This window comes from Haemaphysalis longicornis, unplaced genomic scaffold (assembly GCF_048455015.1).
Source record: "Haemaphysalis longicornis isolate Haplotype H1 unplaced genomic scaffold, Haemaphysalis longicornis Haplotype H1 scaffold_9, whole genome shotgun sequence".
NCBI classification, from domain to species: domain Eukaryota; kingdom Metazoa; phylum Arthropoda; class Arachnida; order Ixodida; family Ixodidae; genus Haemaphysalis; species Haemaphysalis longicornis.
Genome location: NW_027526460.1, coordinates 10,564,245 through 10,591,770, shown reverse-complemented (window position 1 = coordinate 10,591,770; position 27,526 = coordinate 10,564,245). Strand labels below are relative to the sequence as shown.

The window sequence follows — 27,526 nt, the reverse complement described above, 5'->3', positions numbered from 1 at the left end:
ACGCTAGCGAAGCTTTTGTCATGGGTGGTAATACCACAAGAAGAAAGTACCGGACTAAATTCGCGTACGGTAAAAGGAAGCGCAAGCCCGTTCAACCGGCAAAGCGGCGCCGACTCTCCGCGCCTCATGTCCATGAGTCGCGTGACTCTTCTGCGGAGGAGCAAGCGGCCATCAGCCCCCGTGACCTTCCTCAAACTGCGCTAGCGAGCGATGATGAACGAGCGAACCTCGGGCAGTCAACAAGCCATGGTGCAGCGGGCGACTATCAACATGATTCAGCGGTGGAACGACTCATCTCGCCAGAGGCCACCGTACATCAGAGGAGCCCCGCACGTTCACCTCGACGATATCGGAGGCAACAAGGCTCGCGTTCTCCTCGCCGACATCGACCGGAACAAGGTGCGCGATCACAAAAATCGGCAGAGGCGCGATTTCCTGAAACCCGATGCAGTGTTCCGCTACCTAACAGCGACCTGAGCGACTCCGAGGTGCGTGACGCCGCGCTGAGTTTGCCGTCGACGATCTCTGGCATTGCGGCTCCGCAGCAACCCCAGTTCCGACCTGGATCGGCGGTAAGCGAGTTTTCAACTCCTAGCACATTGCGGACAATTCAGGCGCACATTGAACCGGCATATGTGTCCGCGGAGGCGGCAGAAGCGCAAGCCTCTAGCGTTCGTGCGTCGCTTCGCGAGGTGTCTGCCACTGAGCGAAAGCTTACCTTCACAAAAAGCCAGGAAGAACTTCCAGAAAGTTCTGATGATCATTTTTTGCTGGTTCAGGCCTCGGCCCTGAACTCCATGGTTGAGCATGCACTATGCCCTGTCTGCATGGAGAAAGGTTTATTTGTGCAACATGGAGCCGAGTTTGGGCTAGCAACGAAAATGGAACTTTCTTGCCGTTCCTGCGGGACCAAACTGCACTCCCAGTGGTCTTCGGGAAGAATAGAAGGAGCGAAGACTTTTGAGGTGAACATAAGGTCCATGCAGGCAATGAAGGGGATTGGCAAAGGAGCTACTGCCCTGAACGATTTCTGGTCGACCATGAACATTTCAAAACGTGGCCTGCACCACAAAACATACCAAAAACACCTCAAGAATATCTTCAAGCCAGCAGCAGAAGCCACTGCACGTAGTATTTTTGACTGTGCTGTCGAGGCAGTCAAAAAAGTGTATGCTGAGATGGAAGTTACATTGTCAAAGAACATCACCGTCGTATATGACAGCACGTGGCTCACACGAGGCCATGCCTCTCACATTGGTGTGGGGTGCGTGATTGAATTCTACACCGGACTTGTTCTGGACTGCGCAGTGCTCTCAAACTTTTGTCTCGGCTGTAGCCTCGGGCCAAAAGAGACTGACCCAAAGTACAACGAGTGGAAACGGACGCATCAGTGCCAAAAAAACACAGATGTTGCCGCTGGGTGCATGGAAGTTGAGGCAGCACTTCTGCTCTTTGGCCGCTCGCTGGAAAAAAATGGCCTCCGCTACACCACCATCGTTTGTGATGGCGACAGTCGCACGTACCTGGCGCTGTGCCATGAAGAAGTTTATGGCTTCATTCCGCTCACCAAGGAAGACTGTATAAACCATGTCAAGAAGCGAATGGGAACCCAACTTCGTGCTGTCATCAAGAAGGGACTGAAGGGAGTTCCACTGGGCGGAAGAGGAGGCCTCACGCAAGACCTGATCAAGAAGTTGACGACATACTATGGTCTGGCCTTGCGCAACAACAGTGAGGTACCAGACATGCAGAGGGCAGTGATGGCCACGTTTTACCACGTGACGTCCACTGATGAGGAGCCGCACCATGAGCTGTGTCCCCCTGGCCCCCTGAGCTGGTGCAAACACCGGTCAGCTGAAGCTGAAGGGGAGCCACAGCCAGCCCACAAGTACAGGCTTTCACGGCATGTTGCGGAAGCCCTGCTGCCTGTATATCAGCGTCTGTCAGACCCCCAGCTCCTGGCCAGGTGCCAGGGGGGCAAGACACAGAATGCCGCAGAAAGCCTGCACTCGGTCATATGGTCACTGCTCTCAAAGGATGAGCACGCCTCGTTGTTCACTGTAGAGACAGCAGTACACGAGGCAGTGTGCAGGTACAACGCCGGCAACTTGCGTGCATATGCAGAAATGTGCAAGACCTTGGGACTCAAGCCTGGTGCGAAAGCCCTCCAAAGGGCAGCTGAAAAGGATTTTCTGCGAACACGAAAGGCGTCCAAAGCGCACCAAAGCAAGGGCAAACGACCAAAGAAGCCACCTGCTAGCAAGGCAGCCAAAGACTACAGCCCTGGCGCATTTTAGGTCGCATGGAGACTTTGCAGTCGATTTTCTTCAGGGTGCAATTTTGGCTCAGCAGCTCAGTTTTGACAAGCATATCAAAACAATGTGTGCACCGATTTCTGTTCTGTTGGCTCCACTGGATTCCTCACAGTACATTTTGTGTCGTGATAGTGTTAGTGTTAAATTTCGTACATAATGCCTTTTTTTTTTTGTTTGAGCAAGAAGGAAAAAAAACAAGCTTTTGTAGATCATAGTAGATTGTGATATTTTGTACCAAAAGCGTGGTAGTTCAAAAAATATTCAAACACTGTCCCAACATGACTGAATCATTTTGACACACAGTACAGGCAACTTCAGGGCAGTGCCATGTTTCTTGATTGCTGATCAGTGATTTGTTTCTTGGTTGTGCCAGGCAATTCACCAAGATGTCGTGTATATGCCTCAAGCATGGCAGTGTAAAATAAAAACCGCTGCAAATGTCTCAGTGAAATACCGGATTCTTTTTTGTAAAGCCCATGACAATGCACACACCAAATTTCATTGAAATCAATGCATTTTTTACGAAAGGAACAGTTTACAAATGTTTGAAGCCCGTTTTCTCCAAAGTGTGTTTTTAGCTTATCAGCTCACTAGTGAAAAGCGTAGCGCAACAATGCACGCACCGATTTCTGTGCGGTTTGTTTCGCTGTAATCTTCAAAGTTCACTTTGTGTCGTGACAGTCTCAAATTTTGCAAATACTGTCTGGTTTATTCAGTATCTGCGCAAAAATCAAAAACTAGTTTTTGCAAAATATAATAGGGTGAAATAATGTTCTTTATACAAAAAAAGTGTGGCAATTAAAAAAATTCTGAGACTGTCACGACATCAAGCAGCCTTTCTGACATATAATAAAAGCAACTGCAGGTCAGTGCTTTGTTTCTTGGCCGTGCTAGGCTTGTCACAATCTGGCTCTGTACATGCCTCAGGTAGACCACTCTAAAATAAAAACTACTGAAGATATCAGCATGAAATTTCAGATTCTTCTTTTCTAAAACATTGTTAATCTACCCACCAAATTTCATCAAAATCCACCAAGAAGTAAAAAAGTTGGTTTTGAAAGCCACCTCCTCCCTTAAGGGGGGACACTGGTCTTAAACCTATCTTCCTTGTTTTTTTACCAACTGCAATGACACTTGACTCCCTGATGTAGTTTGCTGTGCTGATCTCAAATCTGCACTTATTTTGTTTCTGTGCCAATTAGTTTTTAATATAATTAACATTAATTAGTGATTTCTTGCGTAATTAGTAGAAAAAAGCCTAACTAACTGAAAGTTGTTTTCTTCACACCAAAATGTACTAGAAAGCACAAGGAACACAATGTTAGGAGTACTTTTTTGATAAGGCCACAAGTAGTGATTTTATGGCAGTTTAAAGTTTGTTGTTCAAAACTTGGCACCATGAGGTCTGGTTCAGAGCGAAATAAAAAATTTTCGACGCATATAATAAAAATTCTGTTCCTACCATTGTGTGCTTTGCACATTCTGCTCCATGGCACAACAAAAATTATAGTTTTGTGTGCCCTGAGAGCTGAGATAGCTCTTCCGCAAGTTTGCAGACAGGCCAAAATTAGTGTTTTGAGAAAATGAAGAAAGAAACAGCAGACTCGTTTTCAGTGAGAACAACAACAAAATTGCAGTGTATTTACACTGGTATGGAGTCAGTAGCCACCAGGCACATAATCTGTTTGACTGGAGGCACCGGAGTGGCGCTTCTTGAAAGCTCGCTGCATGCCATCAGCTGACTTGTGCTTGCGTGCAGAGGCGGATCCTCGACGGCGGTCTTTTTCTGCCATACGCTTCGTGCTGGCAAGCCCAGGGTTCAGGTCAAGTTGCTTGAGAATGGAAGCCGAGGCTCTTTCGTTGCCTGCGTTAAACTTCAGCACCGCCTCAGCCACAGCAGCTTGCACAGTGAACAGCGACGCGTGCTTCTCCTTGGGTGCCAGGGCCCATATCATGGAGTGGAGGGACTCATTGGAGTTCTGCGTTTTGCCTTGCAGGCAGCGCTGCAGGAGCTTTTCGTCCGAAAGACGCTTGTACACAGGTAGAAGAGCCTCGCACACGTGAGGTGGCAGGTTGTATCTGTGTTTTGGAGTGGGCTCCCCCTTCGCCTTGGCAGCGTTCTGCCGGCACCACGAGTCCGGGCCTGGTGGGCAGAGGCTGTGGTTGGACACGGTGTCGTTTGAAGTGATGTGGTGGTAGGTGGCCATCACCGCTTTGTGCATGGCCCTGACGTCGCCACTGTGCGATTTCAATGCCCAGCCATAATAAGAACTGAGCTTAGTGACAAGGTCGCCAGTTAGCCGACCCTTGCCACCGAGCCTCTCAGATGCCGAGCCCGTACCTTTTGCAAGCAGGTTACGCAGGGTGGTGCCCATCCTCTTCTTCACATGATTGACACAGTCTTCCTACTTGATTGGAATAAAACCATACACCTTGGCATCCACCAACGCCAAGTAGGTGCGGCTGTCGCCGTCTGACAGAATTGTGGTGTACCTTAGTTTGTGCAGCTGCAGTGACCTCTCAAAGAGGATGAGACCGGCCTCCACCTCCATCTCACCAGCCTTCTTTTCAGTGTTTTTTTGACAGACGTGATTGTCCTTCCAAGCTTGGTAAGCTGGGTCGCCTACCTTTGGCCCGCGCTCGCACCCAGCACAAAAGTTGCTCAGCACGACGAAGTCTAGAACTAATCCCGTAAAGAGTTCGATAACCACGCCGACGCCGATGTGAGACGAGTGGCCTCGCGTCATCCACGACCCGTCGTACGTAACACAAATGTTACCGGGGTTGTCCAGTTGCAGATCGTCGTAGAGCTTTCTCACTGAATGCGCACTTTCGGCCATCACGTTGTCGGCAGCGCGAGTCGCAGCGGGCGCAAGCTTCTCCTTCACGTAGCCTTGCCACGTTTTGGTGTGCAGCCCGCGGTGAGAAATGTTCATTGTAGCAAACACATCGTTCAGCGCGGTTTGGCGATTTCCCGTAGCCTGCATCGCTCGCGCGGCGAGAACGTTCACGATAAACGGATTAACTTTCTTATCGCTGTTCACGCGGGGAGAGCTCCACTCCGAGGCAACATCACCGCAGGTCGCACACGCGATAACCATCTTTACGGAAAGGCCGTACGCCCGCTCGCCGGTTCTAAATGTCACGCTGTCACCGCAAACGCTGCACTTTACAGCCGACAGCAACATGTTGACGCAGTCCAAACTCGCAATCACGAAGCTGCTCTCGTCAGGTGGGCCGGGAGGAGTGTCGTCGGCGCTCGTGAACAAGTTGGATTTCCGCTCAGTTGCAGGAGTTGAAGAAAGCGCTTTCAACTGTTCGTGTGCAACCACCTCTCTCTGCAGCAAATCTTCAGGTTGCAGCATCACTGTGTCGCGTCTCATACGGCCGCTTTCCAAAGCATTTCCGCTGACTGGTGGGGCCGTTAGGCCTACGTCGTCGGCGGTGGCTTCCGCGCAGCTCGGCGCGGGTAGCGCGTCAGGCCCGGCGCTTTCCTTCGCTACTGCAGGACTCTTGTGGAAGTTGTACAAGAACCGCTTCGCTTTTTTCCCAAACTTGTGCCTCGTAGCAAACTTTAGCTGGGCCTTCGGCATGGCTCTTTGCTTGTGGTGCGAACACGATAAGCAAGATGGAGCCGCCTCGGATGCGCTCGCACTACCAGAGCAGACGATGCAAACCAGGCTCTGCCAATCAGGAGACGAGATTTGGTCACGTGCCTTCTCTCGGCGAATGGGATCGCTAGTTGCGGGGGTTTTTGGCGCCGTTTTGCTATTCGGACAATGTCTGCACGGGGGCAGTTGTGGCGCGAAAAAAAAGAAGAAAAGCCGCTCTTTCAAACGATACCGAGGTTGCCGCGATCAGGCATGCGGTACGACCGCCGCACAACGCGAAAGTAGGGCCGTTTTTGCATCGGCTTCAGCAAAAATTCAGCTCCCACGCGCGTTATAAATCAATATAACGTTTTAAATACTGGTTCACGAGACACAAAACTTCGCACATAGAGAGAATAATAGTTGCGGAATTCGAAAATCTTGTTTTCAAAAAATCGACTTTTTCGCGATTTTTTCGTCCCAAAGACCCGTGTCCCCCCTTAAGAGTTAAAGGGGCACTGACACAAAAATTTTGCATTTTGTTTTTTTTGTTGCGATAAGTAGCTAGTGACCTACTTATAACCTGTAGAAACCTCATTTGCTTCAGCGTGCGACGGTTGTTTAATTAGAGGCATTTTCAATGCGGCCAGTAGCAGTTTCGGTTTCAGTGAGTGCCGCGAAACGATGGATTTTGTGGATTTTGTGTGAACAAAGATGACCACGTGACCGTCGGAGGGATATCACAGAGGAGAGCCGCCGTAGCACTGTCGAATCCGCATCGACGGCAGTTTCTGCGAATGCCCCCACGTACTGATCTCGTGAGGCGCTTAATTAAAAAGCGACCGTGGATGTGACGCAGGCGCTGCGAGTGCAAATGCTACCGCGGCTAAAGAACGACGCGCGACGCTCGAGACGGTGGGTGGCAAGACGCGCGCTGGGAGCAGCCGGCCGGTCTGCCTACAGGTCCGCCTACAGATGTGTTCGGCTTAGCACTGCGGCGGATATTCGAGTGCCGCTCTCGTAAGCGGTGCAGATGACAATTTTTAATGCAACCCGCCATCGCATCATTAACTCCTTCCTCATGTAAGCCACCATGGTCGGAACTTGGGGACAATTCCGTGCAGCGGTAACAAGCTATCACTCGAGCTACCTGCGCCGGCCTGGGCCACTTCGCGGCCGTGGCCGCCGCCTGCACAGCGACCGTGCGGCTAGCTCAGTGGGCTTTTCGTGCCTCCGGCGCATTTTCGCATCCAATGGTTATAAACAGTAATAGAAACAGAGTGCCTGGAATCGCTGTAGAACTTTGTTCGGGGCCAGCTGTCTGATTAGCTGACGAAATCACGGCGCCTCCGCCGCCAACGATCGGGTCCACGGAGATCGGGTCGTTCGTTCTCGAGAGCAGAAGCTCCACCCTCCGGCCCTCCGATTGGAGCGGCGAGCCGGGCGAGCCGGCGAAAAACGCCGGCAGTGCGGAAGCGGCAAACACAAACTCGTGACGTGTTTAGATGTTGTTTATTTACACCATATCCTCGGGATGTCGATTGCGCGTGGTCCTCTGCTGGCTGCTCGGTTGCGTTTCGCACACTTTAAAATTGATTTTAAATATGTTCTAGGCTGTATTCGCCGCTGATATTTTGCAGATGATGTATATGTGTTCCCACCAATCTATCTCCGAAGTTATCTCGCCTTCAAAATTTTGTGTCAGTGCCCCTTTAATATGAGTACTTAATGTTTTCAATGTAGGCTCTGAGAGGCAAAATAAAACGTGCCTCGACCGGAATTTCGTTCTTCCTTTATCGCCGTGACTTCGTTAAATCGAAAGCGCTGCACAAAATTACTTCGTAAAATAGAGATAAAAATACATGGATTTAGCAAAATTTTGATAGAAAACTTGAAAAAATTCGTTATATCGCGAATTTCGTTAAATCGAGGTTCGTTATATCAAGGTTCAACTGTATAAATGGCACTAAACAAATACTCGCAAACAGTTGCACTGCATGCAATGCGTACATCTTCCTTCAGGTGCTTTTGACGAATCAGGAGTACATGCTTGCTAGTGATCTCAGTCAGTGCTCGCTCAATGTGAAAACATCTCCATCCTGGGCCCGTACTCACTCAGCCTCACACTCGGCTAAATGATCCGGTATGCCGATCCAAGTAACTACTGGTTTGTAAATAGGAACAGTACCATCAGATAAGGTGCAAGGTATTCGGTTCTGTGACAAAACTATTAATAAAACTGCCCAGGCCTTTGCTTTTCCATTTAAACGTACATGCAAATAGGGAAGGTGTACAGAGAGTACATACGGAGCTTATGGTTTCGTGCTCTATTTCACAGAGTCTTGCTAATGGGAGCTAAGTCACAGCATGCCCAGGCACACTTTCTTTAACGTGCGCAACCTTAACCCCGCCACAAGAAATACCGGTGCTACGGTTTCAGAGTGCCTGCAAAAGACTCAGTTTTAAATGCATTGAAGTGCCCATCAAACCCTCACAGTCGTAATGTCCCCTATCCCTCCTACTTTGAATTCGCTGCTTAAGGTGTTGAAATAAAGAAAAAAAAACTACTAACATAGTTACATAAAGTTACAGAAAGTGCCATATTTGCACGATTGTAACATGCACCTTTTTTTCAAAGCAGCAGCCTTAAAATTTGTGTGCACGTTACAATCTGGTTCAAAACCGAAACGGCTTTCAATTGCTACCACTTTAGATTTAATGCCAGCAGGAGCGGCATAAGCAAGTTTGTGAAGCACAGGGAATTTGTGCTGCCACAGTTGCGTGCATCAAAGGAGATCTCTTCTGCCAGGTACGTGGTGCCATATCTCTTACATCTGTGTGGTACAATAGCCATCAAATTATTTTTTCAAATTTTCATAAGCAAGCTTACCTGCGCATTACACTCGGGGGTGTGTTAGAATCATGCAAATACATTACTTTCCCCTCTCTTTGCCTCCAGTTCAGGTGGAGGAGGGGGAGGAGGAGCTCACATGTAGATGGTGCCCTTGTGGCCGCCCTTGCTGGTCTGCATGACTCGGCTGAGCAGGCTCTGGCGGAGCTCGTCCGTGTCCACACCCATGAGGGCGGCGGCCACCCGCAGGGCCTGCTCCGACTCGGGGGTCACCCGGCTGCCCCCGCGGCTGTCGTCGGGGCTCTCCTCAAAGGTCACGTTGCCCAGGTGCAGCACCGCCGCCACCGACACGTAGATGTTCAGCCGCTCCTCGTCCGTCACCCCTGGCGAGGGGAGGAGCAACACTTTACGGCAAGCACCCCGTAAAGAGAAAAGAGCCAGCAATGCGCATAGAGAAGGAATTCACGGCATGTGTAACTCTTTCGTGACCGTGGAAAAATGGCTGATTTTGAGTGGTTTCAGAAAACCTATTTTTCTCTTGAGCTACTGGACACATTTAGCATTGATATGCATGAAACTGTAGCTTACAGATTTCTCTTTCAAACACATAAAAGCAGTTTTGCAGAATGTGTAGTTATTGAGAGTTTATTGGTCAACAAAACAAAAAAAAAATGCGCTGAAAAAAATATACCGTACTTACCCGATTCTAACGCGCACTTTTTTTCCGGAAAAATAGGCCGAAAAATCGCATGCGCGTTAGAATCGGATACGAAACCGAAACTGCCGAAACAGCGGAAATTTCGTCCAACCCATCGCCATCGCCATCTCCAGATGGCGCCAAAGCTTTTATAGCAACGATTTTTCGGACGCAGGAAGCATAGGCGCCTAGGCTTTTCTATCGGCGTTCACACAAATCGTCAAATCGTTCCACTTGCGCGCTTGATAACAGCAATGGCAGCAGCGGCTCTCACGCGTTCAAAACGAGCGGTCGGCTGAAGCGTGAACCTCTGGAGAAGCTCGCGGGATGGCCGTGCGAGGCGTGGGCCATGATCTCATCGACCATGGTTGAACGTTCGTTCAGAAGTGTGGCATCGCGAACGCGCTTGACGGCACCAAGGACGAGATGTTGTGGTGAGCGGAGAGCGACAAGGAGTGAGATGAGTGAGATTACTTCGAGAAATAAATCGCTGGTTTCTCTCGCATTCATTTTTCTTGCTCACAAAGTTCCGTGCGCGTTACAATCGGAGGTGCAAGTTTTTTCGTTTTTATTGCCAGGAAAATCGGGTGCGCGTTAGAATCGGGGGCGCGTTAGAATCGGGTAATTACGGTACTCGAAACACAGATAGGAAATTTTACTGAGCCTAAAAATTATTTTAGGAATTCTAAGATATACGAAATGTTTCTACAGTCCTAAGCTATGATTCAGTGTATACATAAACGTTGTACACCAAGTTGTGGATTTTTGCGGGCCCACTAACTAAACGGCCCTGATGGCTGTGCCACTCCGCGAAGCCACTCGAGAGTCAGTCAGTCTCTCTAAAATATGCATACAAGCATGCTTGTTTGTGTTCTCACGATTTTTTTTATCACTGCAGTGGTAAAAAAACAAGAAAAAAATTTAGCGCTCTTGAGAAGCATCACGCGTCACTCCGCAGCGCTAATTTTACATGAGCGCCAGGCTATCTCGAAGGTGATAACACGATATGGCGCGGTGCATTTGGCAAAATATCCCTGCTGCATGTTGCCCAGACCCTGCACATGAAAGTAATATTGCAGTCGTCAGATATTAGGCACGTTTCAAAATACAGTGCAAAGTCAAAAACAAACCTTCCCTGGCAGCACCTGCTGAAGTCTGAAGTGTTAAATGGGAGAGTCTTCATCAGAACTAAAATCTGAAGAATCTCCATCCTTGCTGGAGTCATCACTGCTGCTGCGGTAAAAAAAATCAGCAGCAGCAGTGACTGAAGTCCCTGAAACCGCTGTCTGCCATTGCAGAGCGCGCAGTGAAGCAGGACACCATTTTCGCACAACTTGCCTCTACCTTGGGTTCAAATTTCACTCGCAATGCTGTCTACCCATGCCAAATGTAAACAAGCGGCAATGAAACTGAAAAAGCGGTTTCAAATGAGCACGGCAGATGGCGTCAGTTGTCTGAAAGCGCCATTTTTAGTTTTAGCAGGAGGTTTGAAAATCATCGTTCACCCGTGAATGATGGCCTATGGTGCAGTCGCAAAAGAGTTAAGGACCCACCGAGGTTTTGAAAAAAAGAACGGCTGCCATACCCATCAGTTGGAGTGCTCGGTCCAGGTTTGAGAAGTCTTTGGCGTCGTCAATGACGGGGTCTCGCAGGGGCCCCTTGCTCTGGTGCTCCTTGGAGCGAGAGTTGTTCTTGAGCAGCTTCTCGGACTCGGCTGAGCAGAAGTACTGGGTGCACCCGTGCCGCAGATACTGCGGCCAGTTGCGTGGAAAGCAAAGGATCCACAGAGTAATCAGAGAGGCTACGTGTGCTGCTCACACGGGCACGCATTACGGCAACATTACACACGACATGAAGTGACCGGTGGACAAAGAGGGTGCTCACGTTGAAGTCGTCGGGGCTGGTGATCCTAAGCTGCTGCCTCAGTTCATTGGGGGCCCCCGCGCACAGCTGGTAGAAGATGTGGTAGTTGCGCTCGCCCTTGGTCTGGCCACAGATGCGGGACTTCTCCAGCAGGTAGTGGGAGATGAAGCCGCCCACAACGTTGCACTGAGGCACAAAGAAAGGCCGCCGTGCGTCACTGGCATGTCTCCCAAAAGGTGTCGGCGAGCACGCAGCATGTGGCCACAACAGGTTCAGAGCGTGTGTACACAGGGTATCCAACCAAACAATGCATTAGGCTTTCTTTTAGAAACAACAATGCACGCCTTACAAAGGAAAGATGAATGCACATTATTAATCACGCTCACTAAGTGGCAGTATTTGCTGGACAGACATGGCTTTGACCACGGCTGCTTGGCTCAATATTTTGTACAGCATCCGTTTATATTCAATGCAGCTACATACTTCAACTAATGCATCCTCCATGATGCTCCCTTGGGCTTGACATCTGTGGTGACAAGAGCACCCCACATAAAACTGCTTCATGCAATGGTACTTATATTTAACGACCATTTTCTTGGAAACCAACACTAAAAAAATCCCGTTTTTAGTTGAAAAAAAAAAAAAAAAAAAGCAGGTTTGCCTAGCGTGTTTATGATACCAACATTGCAGTTTTGCACCACACCCGATCGCTAAGGAGTTGAGAGTTGGCATTCACGTAACTAGTGGCACTAGTGCAACAGCATGCCAAGGCTAGTGGCTCAGCCATCAAAGCCACCCCTTTTCCTTAAGCTAACAAACTCAGCTTGCTGTTCTATACACACAACTTTGTGACTCAAGATGACCCTCTTGTAGGCTTGCGACATTTAACAGCCCACACACTTGAACAAAACCCGCACTTCCATGCTCACATCTTAAAGAAGGCTTAATCACAGTGCGAAGAATGGGACAGACAGAAAGAACAACCACTGGACAAGCGCTGTCTGTCCCGTCCTTCGCACTGTGATTAAGTATGAACACGTACCAACTCGCCCAACTTGCAACTGTCTTAAAGAAGGGCCTACAGCAATCCCCACTGAGTAAGAGCAACAACAACCCCGCCATCATCGAAATGGACTGCACATACCTTGTTGTTGAAATGAATCTCGATGAACTTCCCGAACCGACTGCTGTTGTTGTTCCTCATTGTCTTGGCATTGCCAAATGCCTCGAGCACAGGGTTGGCTGAAAGAGAATGAAGTGATACGTGATGCCTTCATTTTAATGCCCCACAACAGGGGGAGGGGGGGGCAAAAAAACTGGCATCTTTGAAACATAGGTGTGAGGGAAAGTGATACCGCAGTACACCAATGAAGACGGACCAACTATCCAAACAACCTCAAGCCGCGAGTCCGACACGGCTATTCCCGTTCTTAAAGGGGACACGCAGACAAAACACAGGTTTGGTTCGTTCGAAAGATTGCCTCTTGAGAATCATACTGACACCACTTTTAACGCACACTTCGCTTGAATAAGCTTTATAACCAGGAAAAAAAGGGAACGGCCATGCGATCCACTCGCTCATTTCCCGCAACAGAACCTATGATGTCATACGCCCAGCTGCGCGATTGGCTGAGGCCGGCAAAAGCGAACACAAATTAGGCAGGGCTTATAAACTTGCTGAAGGAGCTATGTGCGCTTAAACGTAATGCATAGTCATCTTACAGTAGTAAGAATGGTGAGCTAAACAATGAAAGTTACGAAAATACACGTAAACATAGCTGTTGATACTGGGCACAATATGCTTTTCTTTAGCTGCACAGCAGGCTGCCTTACAGGTTACGTCGTGTTACGCGAGTCTGTTTGTTGAGCGCACCCCATGTTTCACGAAACGATTACTTTCTAACGTAACAAAAACAAGCCAGGAGCAAATACAATCAAAAACAAAGCAACGGCAGACAACAGTTCGCTGCTGACATGGTATTTCCATCTGGGGGGACTGACGGTAAGCAAGGCTGCAGAACCCAATGATGCACTGAAAGTTAGTTTGAATTCGTGCACTTATGACTGCATAGCTGATATCCCGAAAACACGAGATTTGGCGGGAGAATCAAAATTTTAACCTAAATTGATTAACGCTGCGAGCACTCTACAAACACGAAATCTTTCGAATAAAACAAACATATTTTGTCTGCATGGCCCCTTTAAGGATGCCCCACAGCTGGCTGCCATAATGCTGCAAGCAGAACCGGACATCACACTGATGGAGTGCCCCAGACAATGCCAGCCCCCCCTCACCTTCGAGGATGCGCTGCTCGATTGGACCCGCATGGCTGCCCCACGATTCACAGAGGTAGCGCAGGATGTACTTGGTGGACTCGGTCTTCCCAGCCCCCGATTCACCACTGACAATGATGGACTGGCTCTGCTTCAGCACCTTCATGTCCCGGAAGGCCTTGTCCGCTGCACGGCGCAGGAAGCAAACGTTAAATGTTAGCATCCCACAGAGCCAACCTCCGAATGACCAGGCTTGCGACGCACGCAGCCCGGCTATCCTATAGGGCAGCCCATGCCAATACAGGGCACTGCGCCTAAAGAGGACGTTTTGACAGCCTTCCACTCACCGATGGCAAACACATGGGGTGGCAGCACCCCTAGGGACTTCCCCTGGTACCTCTTGATGGCCTCGGAAGAGTACAGCTTGGGCATCTCAAAGTAGGGGTTCACGGCAATCAGGATGTTGGCCACGTACGTCTGCACAACAGGGTGAGTGCAAACACAACTGCCGTTTTTACAGGTGGGTGAAACTTTGGGATCGAGGTTGCCATTTTCTTCCACAGCCTGCACGGGCATAGACAAATCGTAAACTTCTGCCAAGACCCTCTCTTTTACCCCCCTCTTGGCAATCATCTACTGCTGCGATGCGTGCCAATAAAAACACGAGTTTGTCCAAGTGGCATAAAACATTTTACAGGCTTTTTTCCACACATTGAGACACTAGCGCCTTTAGCAATAAAAAGCTAGCTATTTTGATTGCTTCAAGTTCTAAGCCCTGTTGTTAACGTTTATCAACTATGATTGCTCGAAGCCATGAAAGGAGGGGGGACCTCGCCATGTTTTATTATTAACAGCTTTAATTACTGTCAGTAGTTGGAAGGCGTATCCACATTTTCTCGCAACCGGCTAAAACAAGGGGGCAAATCAGGCATCACTCTGCGACGCACGGGCCTGGCAGGGAGTTTCACAACTCCACAGACTAACGGCACCGCAAGAGACAAAAAGGGCTTCTTTGTCTACTCTTGCTGGTGTCTGTGCAAAAGACTACAATGGCCAAATGCCTGAACAGCAAGTGGGCCCATGCAAGAGGGGCACAAAAGAAAGAACACCCAGTAAGAGGGCAGCCAACTGTGCAAGCACAGTTGCAAGCACACTCAACTGCTCAACAAATGCAGACTCAAAAAGCGCACTCAGGAAACGCAAGCACGCTCAACCGCTACTGCCTTGCCAGTAGTAAGCTGGTCAGACCAGAAGCTATACCAATGTGCGGCCAGAACTCACATAGATCTTGTCCTTCTTGTAGCGAACCTTGATGTTATTGAAGAGGGTGGCCTCATTCAGGTAGATTAGAGCACCTGCAGTGGAAAACGAAACACGTTGAAATTGCACAAGCCCACCCATCAGTGGGGTAGGTAATGCTGGTCGCGCGAGAAAGAAATCAACGAACACTTTTCGATGGAATCAGTGCAGTGTATGATAGAGAGGGGAAAAAAAGGACAAAGTTAGGTCAAAAATACTAGCATACTGCCTCAAAAACTAATCTTGCATATCCTAAAGGAAACCTGTGCAACCCAAACACAGACAAATAAAACCCCAACAACACATGAAGTAACAGAAGAAACACCCAGCCAGTTGGGTAGCCAGGATGCAAGACAGCTCTCTTCCTGTGTAGTAGCATACTCCATTTTGTCATTGCTATCTGCATTACATCATAAGAATTAAATTCCCATCAAAGGCCTTCAAGAGACCACAGGTGCCACTGCACAACTGTTCCAAACTACAAGCTCAAAACCAAAGAATAAAATTCAGCTCTTTATAGATACTGTAGCATGACCACCCCATTGTAGCATTCAGCAGATCCCCCATCTGCCTCTGCCAAGAATGCTGAGAAGTAACAATAACAAATAATTTCTTTGAACTCGTTAAATAGACTGCTTGTTAAACCTGGCTGCAATCACCATTACAGGGGTGGAACAGGGTCCATGTGTTTGGGAGCAGTCCCGGGAGCAAGTGCCTTTCGTAGCAGGCTTGGAGCAGCCAGAAAGGCATTTTTGGAGCAGGTTTTGAGCAGCCAGAAATGCCATTTGGAGCAGATGTAACACCATTTCACAGCATTATGGTGCCTCCCTAATCTCCCTACATGCCGCTGTGCAAGTCCCCTGCCAAGTATTCCGTTTATCTGTCTCAGGCAGTAGAACCTACTCTAAACTAGGAACGCAGTTCATGCACTACATCTAGAGGTTTACAAAATGCGGAGTTAACTAGCAGCAACCCCGGAAAGCTCGTCACGTTATTACCGCTCGAAGGTCAAACCTGAAGCACAGAGTCGGAGGAGATCAGATAACAGGCCTTGCTTCGTGTCCAGTAAACGGCGGTGTTTACGCAAACCCACGGCGGCATTCCATAAAAAGGTGTTTGCTTGCATTTTTTATATTGAACAGCAGTTTCAGAGCGCGCGAAGCTGAACACAGCTTTGTCTTCGCCCCTCACAGGGTTGCGAGAGTCGACGAACTTGCGCCGCAGACTACGCAACTAGATCCTGTCAGAAGGCACAATTAATGCTGGACAATGTGCCACTAAGCAAAGCTAACCCCAAGGTTGAATTAGATTGAATTGAATTTTATTTGTTCTTTTCCGAATACAGAAAAACAGAGGGAAGGCAAAAGGCGACGAGCCTTCCTTTTGTATCACAGGGAGTTCATTCGAAGTTTCAAATTCATTTCCGTTTCAAGTGCAGAGGCGAAAATGAGTAACTACATCGAAACAAAAGCGCACCAAATTAGCAAGCGAGGGCAAAGCATCTAAGACCCTGTTAGTTTGAATACATACAGCAATGGAAAGTTCTGGGCAGCAGAGCTAGGATTGCCAAAAATGGGCAACTAAATTGACGTTCACCTCCAATAAACAACAACCTTTTATGTGGATATTGCTCTACCTGTTTGCGGCGAGACACAAAAACCCAACCATGCAAATGAAAAACGCAGAAATTCAAACAGATGGCGCACAGTGCCTGCCGCCTTACGGCTAAGCCAAAGCCAAGTTGCATAGCCGCTAACAGTCTTGATGAATTCTTGTAGGCAAAGCGCGAGGCAGACACAGGATAAAACAAGAGATGGGACGAGGACGAATGCTCGTCCTCGTCCCATGTCTTGTTTCGTCCTGTGTCTGCCTCGCGCTTTGCCTACAAGAATGCATCACCAACAAGCCCAACTTTACACCCTAGTCTTGAATGTGGCCCCCACAGTGTTCTTTCGTACCCAGACCCTGCTTGCGATTTTTTTTTTTTTTTGCCTGAATACCCAGAGTCGTAGCCCCTACTTTGAGTGGTCACACGAAAATACGATGCATGTACTTTTAATCGTACATTTTACAACAGCTGAAAGAAAATCTGCAAATTTTAACAGGTCAATTTCCATGGCAGTAAGATGGCAAGAAAAATCTCGACAAAAAGCATTACTGTTCGAAAAAAAATCATTGAGTGATTATTTTATATTTCAGGATGGTTTTGTATATACCTGCGTAGCGTGTGCAGTTTAAATTTCATTAATTTGCTTCGCTTTGTATCTCACAGCTTTTTTTTTTACATTTCAAGCTTACTGTAACCTCTCCAATGCCTTGGCACATGAGGTTATGTGAAATCAATAAAAAAAATAAATTACTTCGCTTTAGAGCTTTTCTAAAAACTGCCATACAGTTGAGTGCCTGATAAAACAGAAGATAACATGACATGTGGACTACGCTTGATCTCTGGTATTTCACTTCACTGAGAAGTTGGGACAGAACAGAATGACTGCACACATACAATTGTCATCCACGTCCTTGTTGGGGTCTTCCTCGGCTGCGTGGACGCTTCTGTACGGGGCAGTTATCAGCTGCAACAAACAAAATGACAGAGCAATGCAAATGCGGCTATCCCCGCTTTGTGGGTAAGGCACTTGACGCATGCTAATGTATGTGTCACTGAAGCATCTAACTCGAACATCTGTTCAAGCTAAGTTTTAACACGCTGTGAGGTGCATTACTCGCTTTCCATTCACTAGTACATGGAGTGTCCAGGACTAAAAATGACCGCGTATCTGCTCCTTTCATTGAAAATGTCTACAAAAGACCATAGTCGACTGGCACCCCTGCCAAGTAAAGGCCTCCCTTTTCTTTCCTGCTCACCTCTCATGCTGTTCCCCTCCCGTCTCGTTCCTCCCAAGATAACACGCGAGAGGTTTGCTCAAGTCAATTTAAATTTACCACGTTCCACTGGTCCAAGTCGAGTGCCTCGATGCCAGTGCTGCTGTACGGTGGAGACGCGTGTGTATCGAGGCACCCGACTACAGTGTTTATAGAACCATGTTGCCCTGTTCCACGAGTGTTCCGAGCAGAACGTGGAACAAGCCTATCAGTGGAACATTTCGTTAGTGTTGCCGTTTGATTTCTTAAATGGCGCCAGGAGCTATAGTAGTGCGGGCAACAGCAGGCGACGGTTTTCTGCAGTTGATGTAGTATATTTTCTTTTGCAAAAACCACGCATCCATGAATTTTTAAATAAAGGAACACTGCAAATATCACTTATGTATTGGTTTTATGCCTTATATTTGCGTAATTTCTTGTTCTTGTTCAACAATGTTGACAAGTATGAACACTGACACCGGACTTAGACATTTAGATTTGGCTGTGGGTGTACAAGACTATTGCGCAGCTTCTGTTTCAATTTGGCCGGGTTGCTGAATCGAGTCGCAGACAGACAGACAAACAGACAGACCAAAATTTCTGCGTTTAAGTAGCCCACGAAAGATTGTAGTCTTTAAAAACCTATTGCATCGACTAGTTTAGGCACGTTTTGTGAAAGGTACTGGTTGCATACCCCCTATGCACGACAAATATTGCTCAGGGTGGCACAGCATGTGGCCATACTGTTCGTAATGAATAAAAGTTTGGCCCCAGGCCTAGCCACATTCTGCACAGCAATGCTGAAGGCTATCAGCATGCACGCCCCACATGATTTGCAGAGGAGCACTTATTGTCTTTTAAAACCTTTAGTCCACAAATAGAAGAAAAGAGGAAGGAAGGGGGAGATTTTTGTGGACCAAATACAAATAAGCAGCTACTGAAACAGGTTATTTATTGACGCTACAAACCTAGAGAGAAAAAGCTTTAATGCAAGCACCTTTTTTTTTTGCCAGGTATAACTGAAACAGCAAGAGAAAACAAAAACTTCATTTCCAATTAACAGGACGTTCAAATATGGAGAGAAAGTAAAAAGAAAGAGAAAGAACATTGCTGTAGAGATTTTTTTGGTATCAAGAGTTACTTCCCAACTGTGGCAGTAAACATTTATGACCACAAAAAAGAAATAATGCTATTAGCAGTCTATGCAGTCACTCTGAGCCGTCACAAAAAAGAAAAGAATGTTCAGAGGTGCAAGGTAGTCAAAGCACACATCACACTCGATGGCACCATCTCTTCACCACCACCCAACAACAATCGAAACCTTTAGAATATTCAGAGCAGCCTACCGAAACAGCAAGATCAAAAATTAAATAATGCTAAGTGGAAAGTGAGATTATATAGAATTTCAGACAAGAAGGAAAAGCCTCCTTCACCTGCAAAAATATACCTTTTGCTACTTCTTTCTAAACCCAACACCCAATCTCAGGGTCCACTACTGCTGACCCTACACAGCAATGCGTCAAAGCCAATAGAGAGCTATACAGGTTTTACCATATTACATCACACAGCAAGGATGTTTCTAAGAAACTAAAGCAAAATATGCCAATATTCATGGAACAAACAAATATATTTCGCAACCTGCGCAGTAGCTACAGGACAGACAGCACCTCAAAAAATTTGTTTTTTTTTTCCAAAGAAATTAGTAAGAACACATGATACAATGACTGGTGTATCCATAAACGTGCAAACACCGCACATGCACACATGAGCACTCTCCTATTTCCTCCATCCCCTCCTTATTGCTGGCGGTGATTCTGTGGAACCAGGTAATGTGCCGCTGCTTATCTCAATGAGAAGTACCACGATTCTCTCAAGAAGGAGTACCATGGTACCCCTCGAAATAGATCTCTGGTGACACCTCACACCAAAGGAATGGAACAGAGAAGCAATGCACTCCCAATTCCAAAAAAGTCGTGAACATAAGGATGCTAGAAAACTTGACAGGTTAACTCGGAGAACCCTCGGTGTCTGACAAACACTCACCTGGGTGCCGCCATTGAGGAGGACAGTGACGGTCTCCCCGCCAATGTCGACGATCCTCCCCAATTTGAACCCCTCATGCTCGTCCGGGGCCCACACCTGGCTGGCATCCATGGCCAACATCTTGGCTGCAGATAAAGGAGAGAGAGAGAGAGAGAGAGAGAGTTGTCAAGCAGAGTAGAGCAGACAGCCATCTAAAGGGCTCACAACACAGGGTAACCTTTCGTCAGCTCTGACATAAGAAGAGCATGTCTGTGTAGAGCGGATTTGACAAGGTAATATTCGTCAGGCTGCCTATTGTACCTACAACTGCTGACGCAGCCTAAACAAACCTGTAAAAATGTAGTTTAATTGCCCGTGCAGGTTCAAAAATGGCAAGCATGACTTTGATGAAAACGTAAGTGGCATCGCACAAGCTAAGAATGTGCGAAGCATGCCCAAGTCCTCTGAAAATCCTTTATTGTAACCGGAGACGTAACAACAGTGAGGAACTCTGTTGGTCTATGTAGTTCACCTGGGCAAAAAGCTCGGGTACAGCTAATAAAATACAGGGACAAAGAATGAACTTGACAAGGTGATACATTCGCAACCGACTTAATGCTGTAGCCAGATCACTGCATGCACAGGCTTTTGGCAAGTCAAATAATACAGGAAAGTGTGAAGTTCTGTCCAACATCAGAAGTTACTTCACATGATGTCACAAACTCAGATTAATGTATTTTTCAAAAACAAGCTCCACTTTGTCAAGCACTGCTCACCATGCATCCAGCTAATTCTTTTTTTTTTTTTTCTTTAGGTATCCACTGCTTCATGCTCATAGGTGCCTGTTCAAGCAGTCGAGAATGGTATCTTGAGACAGGTCGCCCCAAATGATTCCAACTCGCAATGAGACGTTCAGATGTTTTGCTGCCAGGAAGGCTACCCTCTCGGAGAATATTTCCAACGGCAAGTTGTCAGCAAATTGCCTGAAGGGGGTATTTTATGGATTTCACAGCCCCAACAACATTAAATTCAAGCCACCTTTGGTACACGTATTAGTTTGTTTGCTTTCTTGACGAGAAATGCATACTTCACCATTTAAACTAAGAAAGGACTATTGAGGTGATGCTCATTGACAATCGACTTTGACAGATAATCTGTTGTAGACGACATGCAGAAACCCATCAAAATCAATGTTGAAAATTCCGTCTATGTGCACAATGTGTGAATGAATACTTTCAGAAAAGAATTTCTTTAACAGTCCAAAAGCAGTATAAAACTGGTCATGGTTCATGTGCAAGTAATGTTTGACTTCTGGCGCCGTAAAGAGTACTTCAAAACAGCTATGTAAACATAAACATACGAATTATACACTGAGAAACAAGAGGACTCCATGGGCGCAACAAAACCTTGGAAATAGTTACAGAACGCAGTGCAGGCTAATGTCAACTCTGCCCAAAGGACCCGTTTCTACTGGCACGATTTGTTAATTGAAATTCCCCACGCAGCAAAAGCAAGGCATGTTTACAGGGGTAGAATCTTTTTTGCGCTGCGCGCGCCGTTCCGCCGCGACACGGCCGCGCGTGCAAAGCGACCTCCGTTTCTCCAACAGCTGGGCGTAGCAACCTTGATCTCGATTTCCAATACTGCCAATCTTGCTAATCGCTCGCGAGTCGGAAGTGATTCAGCGGCGGTTGGCATGCTGCCAGTGCCTCTAGCGCGAAGGGGATGGCCGAGTAAAATGAGCGCCGTCTCCGCACGCCGCGACCGCAAAAGGCCGGGTTCACCGAAGGGCTGCAGTCGATAAGATTGTCCATCACTCAGCCGTAGAGCGACGGCATTGTTGGCAGCCGAGCCGCCGCGCACAGAATTTGAGCCTGCGGTACTACCTCATGCGTGACGCGGCATCCGACAAAAAGAGGGGTAACAACAGCAAATCCGGCTAGAGCAGGATATGGCGCGGGTAGGTGGGAAACGGCTCGAGGCGTAAGCTTCCGTAAATAAATACGATATTTCTTGAAGCACGACGAGAAACAACGGCAAGGCGCCGATAGCACGGCGCGAGGGAGAGCGTTCGCACGAGGAGACGGCGCTCCGTCAACCCCCACCTCCCCACTCCGCCACCTGTAGCGGCTGGTTATGTCACGCGAGCAGCAACCCCGCTCCGTGAACTGCGCTCTACAACAGGACAAATTCCTGCCCGCCTCGCGTTTCAAATAGCCAGAGCTTAAACATGCTCACAATACAGCTCCCGGGCGACACTAACGAACAGTTATATCAACTCCCAGAAGTTTAGAACCGCGGCATAGCGAAATATGCCAACACCAGACACTGTCCCGGGTGGTAGCATACTTGTCGCTTGTTAGCGTTTTTAATGCCACCCCAGCACGTTTTGAACAAAATGCAAGCTTCCCACAGACTTTTTTGGTCTCCAATGAGGATAAATTACGAGTGGAAACCGTCTGGTGCGGCACGGTAAATAAGTTTTAACGCGTGAGCAAACTTTTTGCTCTTATTTTACCGCGGCCGCCCCTGAGACGAGCAGGTTGCGGCAAGCAAAGTAAGCAAATGGATACGCACACCTCGATGCAAATGTGCGCTCCTTGTCGTCAGGGCATGCACTATGGAATCGAAAGGGATGAAAAGAAGCAGAAGTTGTTTACTTGCCGTAAACACCGGTTAATGCGGCTCGAAGTTATGCAGCCGCCAGCAGCTCGCGTCCGTCGCGTTGGTACCCGTTCCGTGCCGCCGAGCGGTGATGATTTCTTTATGTTTTCCTAAGGTTGTTGCAAGCCATTATAGTGACTATAATCTTTTTTTTATTTTTAACGCTTTTTTATTACATTACAGGTAGCTATACGCTTACACAAAAAGAATAGGCAAACAATTTATCCCGTTTTTATAACATTCTCAAATAAAACTTGCTGAAGACGTAGCCAGCCGTAGCCAATCCATGCTGTAAACATCGACGTTGCGTTGGTAAACATGGTAAACTGTATCGATTGAATGAGAAGCTCATCTTTCCTCCGTAATTTGTCGGCTTTATAGCAGAAAACTATTTTATTTTCGTGTTTTTTATTGCTTTATTAGAAACTGAAAGTATGTAACTCGCTGCAGTCGGAATCACCGAAACTTTCTACCCGGAAACCTTCCACGGAACGGTATGCATGCGAAAACAGGTTGCAGTGCTCTCCGACCAGAAACTGGCAGAAATAGTGGCAAAAAGAAGAACAGAACCATTTCAGTGTATAACTGTATCTCCGCAAGTGTACTTATGTTCTTGTTCGCTTCACTTTCTTGCCGTTTAATTGCTAGCTCCAGTAACGTCGGAGTGAATGTTTCTGTATAAATGTTCCTCGACGGGCTTTCTCATAACACTATGTCTCAAAGCGTTTTTTTTTTAAGATAAGCCAAGATAAACGTGGCACCTGTAGCCGCTGCCTTTTGGAATGCTCGGATATTGTCTGTGCTACTCTCATAAATGACAGAAACCTGAAGAAAAATAGTTGACTGGGCTCTTGTTAGCGTCGCCACATCTCCCCCCACCTGACAACCCAGTGCCCCGTGTGGAGTTTGTCACTGAGGGCTTCAGTAGCCGATGCATGAAAGGCCACACACTGACACCAGGTATGGAGGCGGACGGTAAGAGGCTAGGCCCTGTGGGAGAGTTGGAAACGATGCATATAATTGCAAAGATACAAGCAAGCACAGAAACTGGTATGGATGGGTTTCCCGCATCCCTTCTAAAAAAGAATGGGTTCAAAGTAGAGTCTGGAATTGAGGGGATCACAAGGGATAATGCTGGAGACGGATGATACCTCAGGATTGAGGTGTGGCTGTATGCTGTTTCTGTACAAGTGGTCTGGAGGAGGGACCAGCAAACGTATCAGCTTTGTTGCATTCAGGCCGATCGCAGCAACACGAGTCATAGGGCCCAACTTGTTTGTCCTCATGCGATGCGTGGAGACCACATGCTCTGAGGGGAGAGTTATGGCTGACGAATAAAGCGCAAAAAATTACACAAGGGGCAAAGAATGACAACAGAGAGAAGCGCTTTACTCGTCAGCAATGGAATACCAACCTGCCTAGAAGTCCACATTGAGAGTTATGGATTCGTGTTAGTGTGGCTTACACCAGCCATCAACGACACCTGTCCACCAGATTGACAGGCACCATTTGGCCTTACTTGCCCATATTGCTCCTCATCGGCATCGACCGCAGATGTGCACCAACTTCTGTGGACTTGCGTGGTCTGCAGCGCTTCGGACATTGGCAGTTAAACAGTGTGGGACTGTATCCAGGCTGACCGATCCTGACTGCAAACACTGGCTCTTTGGGCCATATCATCGCAGCCTCTTTTACTTCATTGCTGAGAACATCTGGTTCCAGTACAGTTAGCCATACCCACATCCATAGTGCTGTGCCGCAGAGCAAACTTTCGAATTAAAAAGAAAATGCGGGCAGCATTCTATGACATGAAGAAAGCCTGTGACTCAGTGGAGCATGTTGGGCATGCTGCAAGCAAAACGCCTTCAGGAGTTGGTAATCCAACAATTACGAGGCCCATGTTCCGGCATCAAAGTGATTGTGGAGTGGCAATGCCAAAGGTCACAGGGGCGTCGGGACAGGGTTCAGGGGGAGCAATGCCCCCACCTCCTCCCTTCCAGATGGCTGCGGGAAAGTAAGGTCCTTTATGGATGCCCCTGATTCTTAAAAAGCAGTGACTTCGACGTTCCCCGTTTTCAGCAGATTTATAGTTAAAAGACCTTCGCATGAAGCATTTGACATGCTAATCTCTCATCTCAAATATTCGATGCCTGCAATATCAGTCAACGAACGGATGGCATATTGGCTTTGCTCTTTGTATCGAGCTCATACTATCATGCTACTAGCCAGCTCCACTGGACTGTGTGACCAATACCTTTTTGCGCTAGCCAGCTCAAATGTCTTAGCAAAGCGGGGTTCCCTAAGCGGCTTGCACCAATCACATAAGTTCACACCCTGTAGCAAGTTGTGAGCAGAGATATTAGAAGTGTGGCCGTATATTACGAAGTGTGAATGCGTCTGTATCATACCACTGCAATATTTCTAATGTAACGACACACCCAACAATCAGAATTATCGGTGCAAAATTAACACAAATGATCAGTTGTGCATACACATACTTTAATAATGTAACACACATGGTTTGATCTACATGTACATTTTAACGCATAGCCTAACTTATTTTTTCAACTGATCTGTGTGCTTAACTCTCTTGCTTTGTTAATATTCATCGTGTAAGCCCTCATTTGGTAGCATAAACGTGCAGGTCTCGTAGTATGTTTGTGGTTAGGATGCTTGTATATAAACGTGCTGGAAGTGCGTATTGCTTCAGCAATTTTTTTTTTTCCTTTATTAATCTGTACAGTGCTTTTTCACATTGATAAATACAGAGGTATAGCACCCTGCATGCTACTGTTGCTAGAGTAGAGGGCACAGTAGCCATGAAGTCACTGACTGACCTTTTTACTGTGCTCTCCAGTGCCTGTGATGTAAAATGAGTATGCAATTTGGTCTATTGGTTTTCTGTTGGTGGGTTGATTGCGTTTCTTAATGTACACTTGTCATTGTAGCACCACTGTAGAGCCCCTGGAGAAGTACTCCAAAGAAAATCAATGATAATGAGAATTAAATAATATGGTGATGATCATGGCACCATATTTTTGGCTCCCCCAGGGGGTCGATTGATTGATTTAAAATTTCTTTATTCAAAGGAAGAGAAAAAAAAAGAGGGAGGAAAGAAGGTGGCTATCCCGATTCCAGGACTCCACTGGCCTCGAACGCCGCTGTGGCTCTCTTTACCAGCCATTGCTGGCAGGCAGGTTCATCGCTGCGCAGGATGACCTTCCACTGTTCCCTTGACAAGTTTGTGAGTAGGTGTACTGGCATGGCCACACTGTGAGGTACGCGTCCGCCCTCTCCCGGCAGTGCGGGCAAAAAGGAGAATATAGCGTGGGGTACCAGCAGTGTGGTCTGGCCAATGTGGGTAGTGTGTCTGTCTGTAATCTCCTGAGATTGTGCTCTTCTTCCTTAGTGAGGCTCTTGTCCGGTAGTGGAAATATTCTTCTGTTAAGTCTCAATATGCTTAAATATTCGCTGAAGGTTACGCTCACCACGTCCAATGACGGGAATTGGTACAAGGGGGCCAGGATAAGAAGACCTCTGGCTGTGGCATCGGCGGCCTCGTTCCCTTTGTGACCAGTGCGTCCTGGCGACCATATGGTGAGCACATTTCCAGGTGGGTGCCTCCGAAGAATTTGGTAAATGATTTCGAATGAAGTTTCTGCAGGCCTCTTGCGAATCAGTTAAAATTATTGCCCTGCGGTTGGAATTGATGGCTAGGGCGATGGCTGCTTTATCCACCTGAATGGCGATTTTTGTCTTTGGGATAGCCGAATTTCTGGCTGTGGCATCGGCGGCCTCGTTCCCTTTGTGACCAGTGCGTCCTGGCGACCATATGGTGAGCACATTTCTAGGTAGGTGCCTCCGAAGAATTTGGTAAATGATTTCGAATGAAGTTTCTGCAGGCCTCTTGCGAATCAGTTAAAATTATTGCCGTGCGGTTGGAATTGATGGCTAGGGCGATGGCTGCTTCATCCACCTGAATGGCGATTTTTGTCTTTGGGATAGCCGAATTTGCAACTCTTCCATCCGGTTTCATAATTGCCGCTACTATCTTTCCCTTTTGAGGTCCAGCGGCGTCCACATATAAGGTGGTCCGGTTGCCTGTCCCATAGTCGCTTTGGGGACTCTGCCCTGGCTCTCTTCCTCTCGGTGTTATGTAGGGGGTGCATATTCCTAGCTTTCTGACTGATTGTAATTTTTACTCTCATGTCTAGAGAAAAATCTGGCAGCTCTGGCTGCCCGCCGGGCATTGGATACCTAGCTGCTCCAATAGCCACTTTCCATTGGATGGGGAAGTATAGTTCTGATGCCACTGATCACAGTTAATGCTGATAAGGCTAGGGCATGGTGATACCTAGCTGCTCCAATAGCCACTTTCTATTGGATGGGGAAGTATAGTTCTGATGCCACTGGTCACAGTTAATGCTGATAAGGCTAGGGCGTGGTGATACCTAGCTGCTCCAATAGCCACTTTCCATTGGATGGGGAAGTATAGTTCTGATGCCACTGGTCACAGTTAATGCTGATAGGGCTAGGGTTACGACAAGGCTGCCCATTGTCTCGGCTGATTTTTATTGTGTTCCTCTGAGATCTGGAGGTGGAGATGCAGAGAAGTGGCAGGGGTTTGGCCTCATGCACGAAGGGTGGCCAGGTTATTCAGCAGTTGTTACCTGTCCTGTTACTTGCAGACGACATCCTGCTGACAGCGGAACACACCCACCGGGGGGGGTTTGGGGGTTGTAACCCCCCCCCCCCCCCCTCCTCGAGATGTCCGTAGACCCAAAACCCCTCCGCACGCCTCTCCCACTGAACTGAAATCGAAGTTCACTGAGCGAAGTGTGTAGTCTCGGAAGCTTTTATTATTGGACATTCGCAATTAAATCTCGAAGAAGAATATTGTATGACCTGCATTAAAAAATAAAACTAGAGCACGAGCTTTTAAGACTGTGCGGACCAACTTGCGTATAACTTGAAGTAGTTTAAGAAAAAGAATGAGAAAAAATTTTAGTGACACAAAAAGTGTCCGTGGGCAGAAAATTTGTGAATGCTTAAGAATCCCTGGGGGTTTTAAATGATTCTGTAGCCCCCT

The 27,526-nt window shown here is 47.5% G+C and overlaps 3 protein-coding genes across 5 annotated transcripts in view; 1 reads left to right on the top strand and 2 right to left on the bottom strand.

The window, feature by feature from the left end:
- The window catches only part of Jar (Myosin heavy chain 95F jaguar), a 47,848-nt gene extending 25,299 nt beyond the window's left edge, over positions 1-22,549 (bottom strand). Inside the window, exons 1-10 of one of the 3 annotated variants that reach the window (XM_077683505.1) lie at positions 22,438-22,549; positions 19,795-19,919; positions 17,393-17,462; positions 14,872-14,945; positions 13,938-14,067; positions 13,612-13,776; positions 12,461-12,558; positions 11,338-11,502; positions 11,039-11,204; positions 8,896-9,139 (exon numbers count right to left, since the gene is read on the bottom strand). In XM_077683505.1, coding sequence (XP_077539631.1) covers positions 8,896-9,139; positions 11,039-11,204; positions 11,338-11,502; positions 12,461-12,558; positions 13,612-13,776; positions 13,938-14,067; positions 14,872-14,945; positions 17,393-17,462; positions 19,795-19,914 — 1,232 coding nt within the window. In that variant the 5' untranslated portion in view covers positions 19,915-19,919; positions 22,438-22,549. Of the gene's footprint in view, positions 1-8,895; positions 9,140-11,038; positions 11,205-11,337; positions 11,503-12,460; positions 12,559-13,611; positions 13,777-13,937; positions 14,068-14,871; positions 14,946-17,392; positions 17,463-19,794; positions 19,920-22,352 lie in introns of all 3 variants that reach the window. The other 2 variants (XM_077683507.1, XM_077683506.1) reach the window with 2 other exon arrangements.
- LOC144152273 (uncharacterized) lies at positions 733-2,435 on the top strand. The gene has a single exon (XM_077683508.1). It carries the CDS (start codon positions 798-800, stop codon positions 2,295-2,297), a length of 1,500 nt encoding a protein of 499 aa, XP_077539634.1. The 5' UTR covers positions 733-797; the 3' UTR covers positions 2,298-2,435.
- Positions 3,400-5,804, bottom strand: LOC144152274 (uncharacterized). Its single transcript, XM_077683510.1, has one exon. It carries the CDS (start codon positions 4,688-4,690, stop codon positions 3,974-3,976), a length of 717 nt encoding a protein of 238 aa, XP_077539636.1. The 5' UTR covers positions 4,691-5,804; the 3' UTR covers positions 3,400-3,973.
- Positions 22,550-27,526: the final 4,977 nt, after the last annotated feature.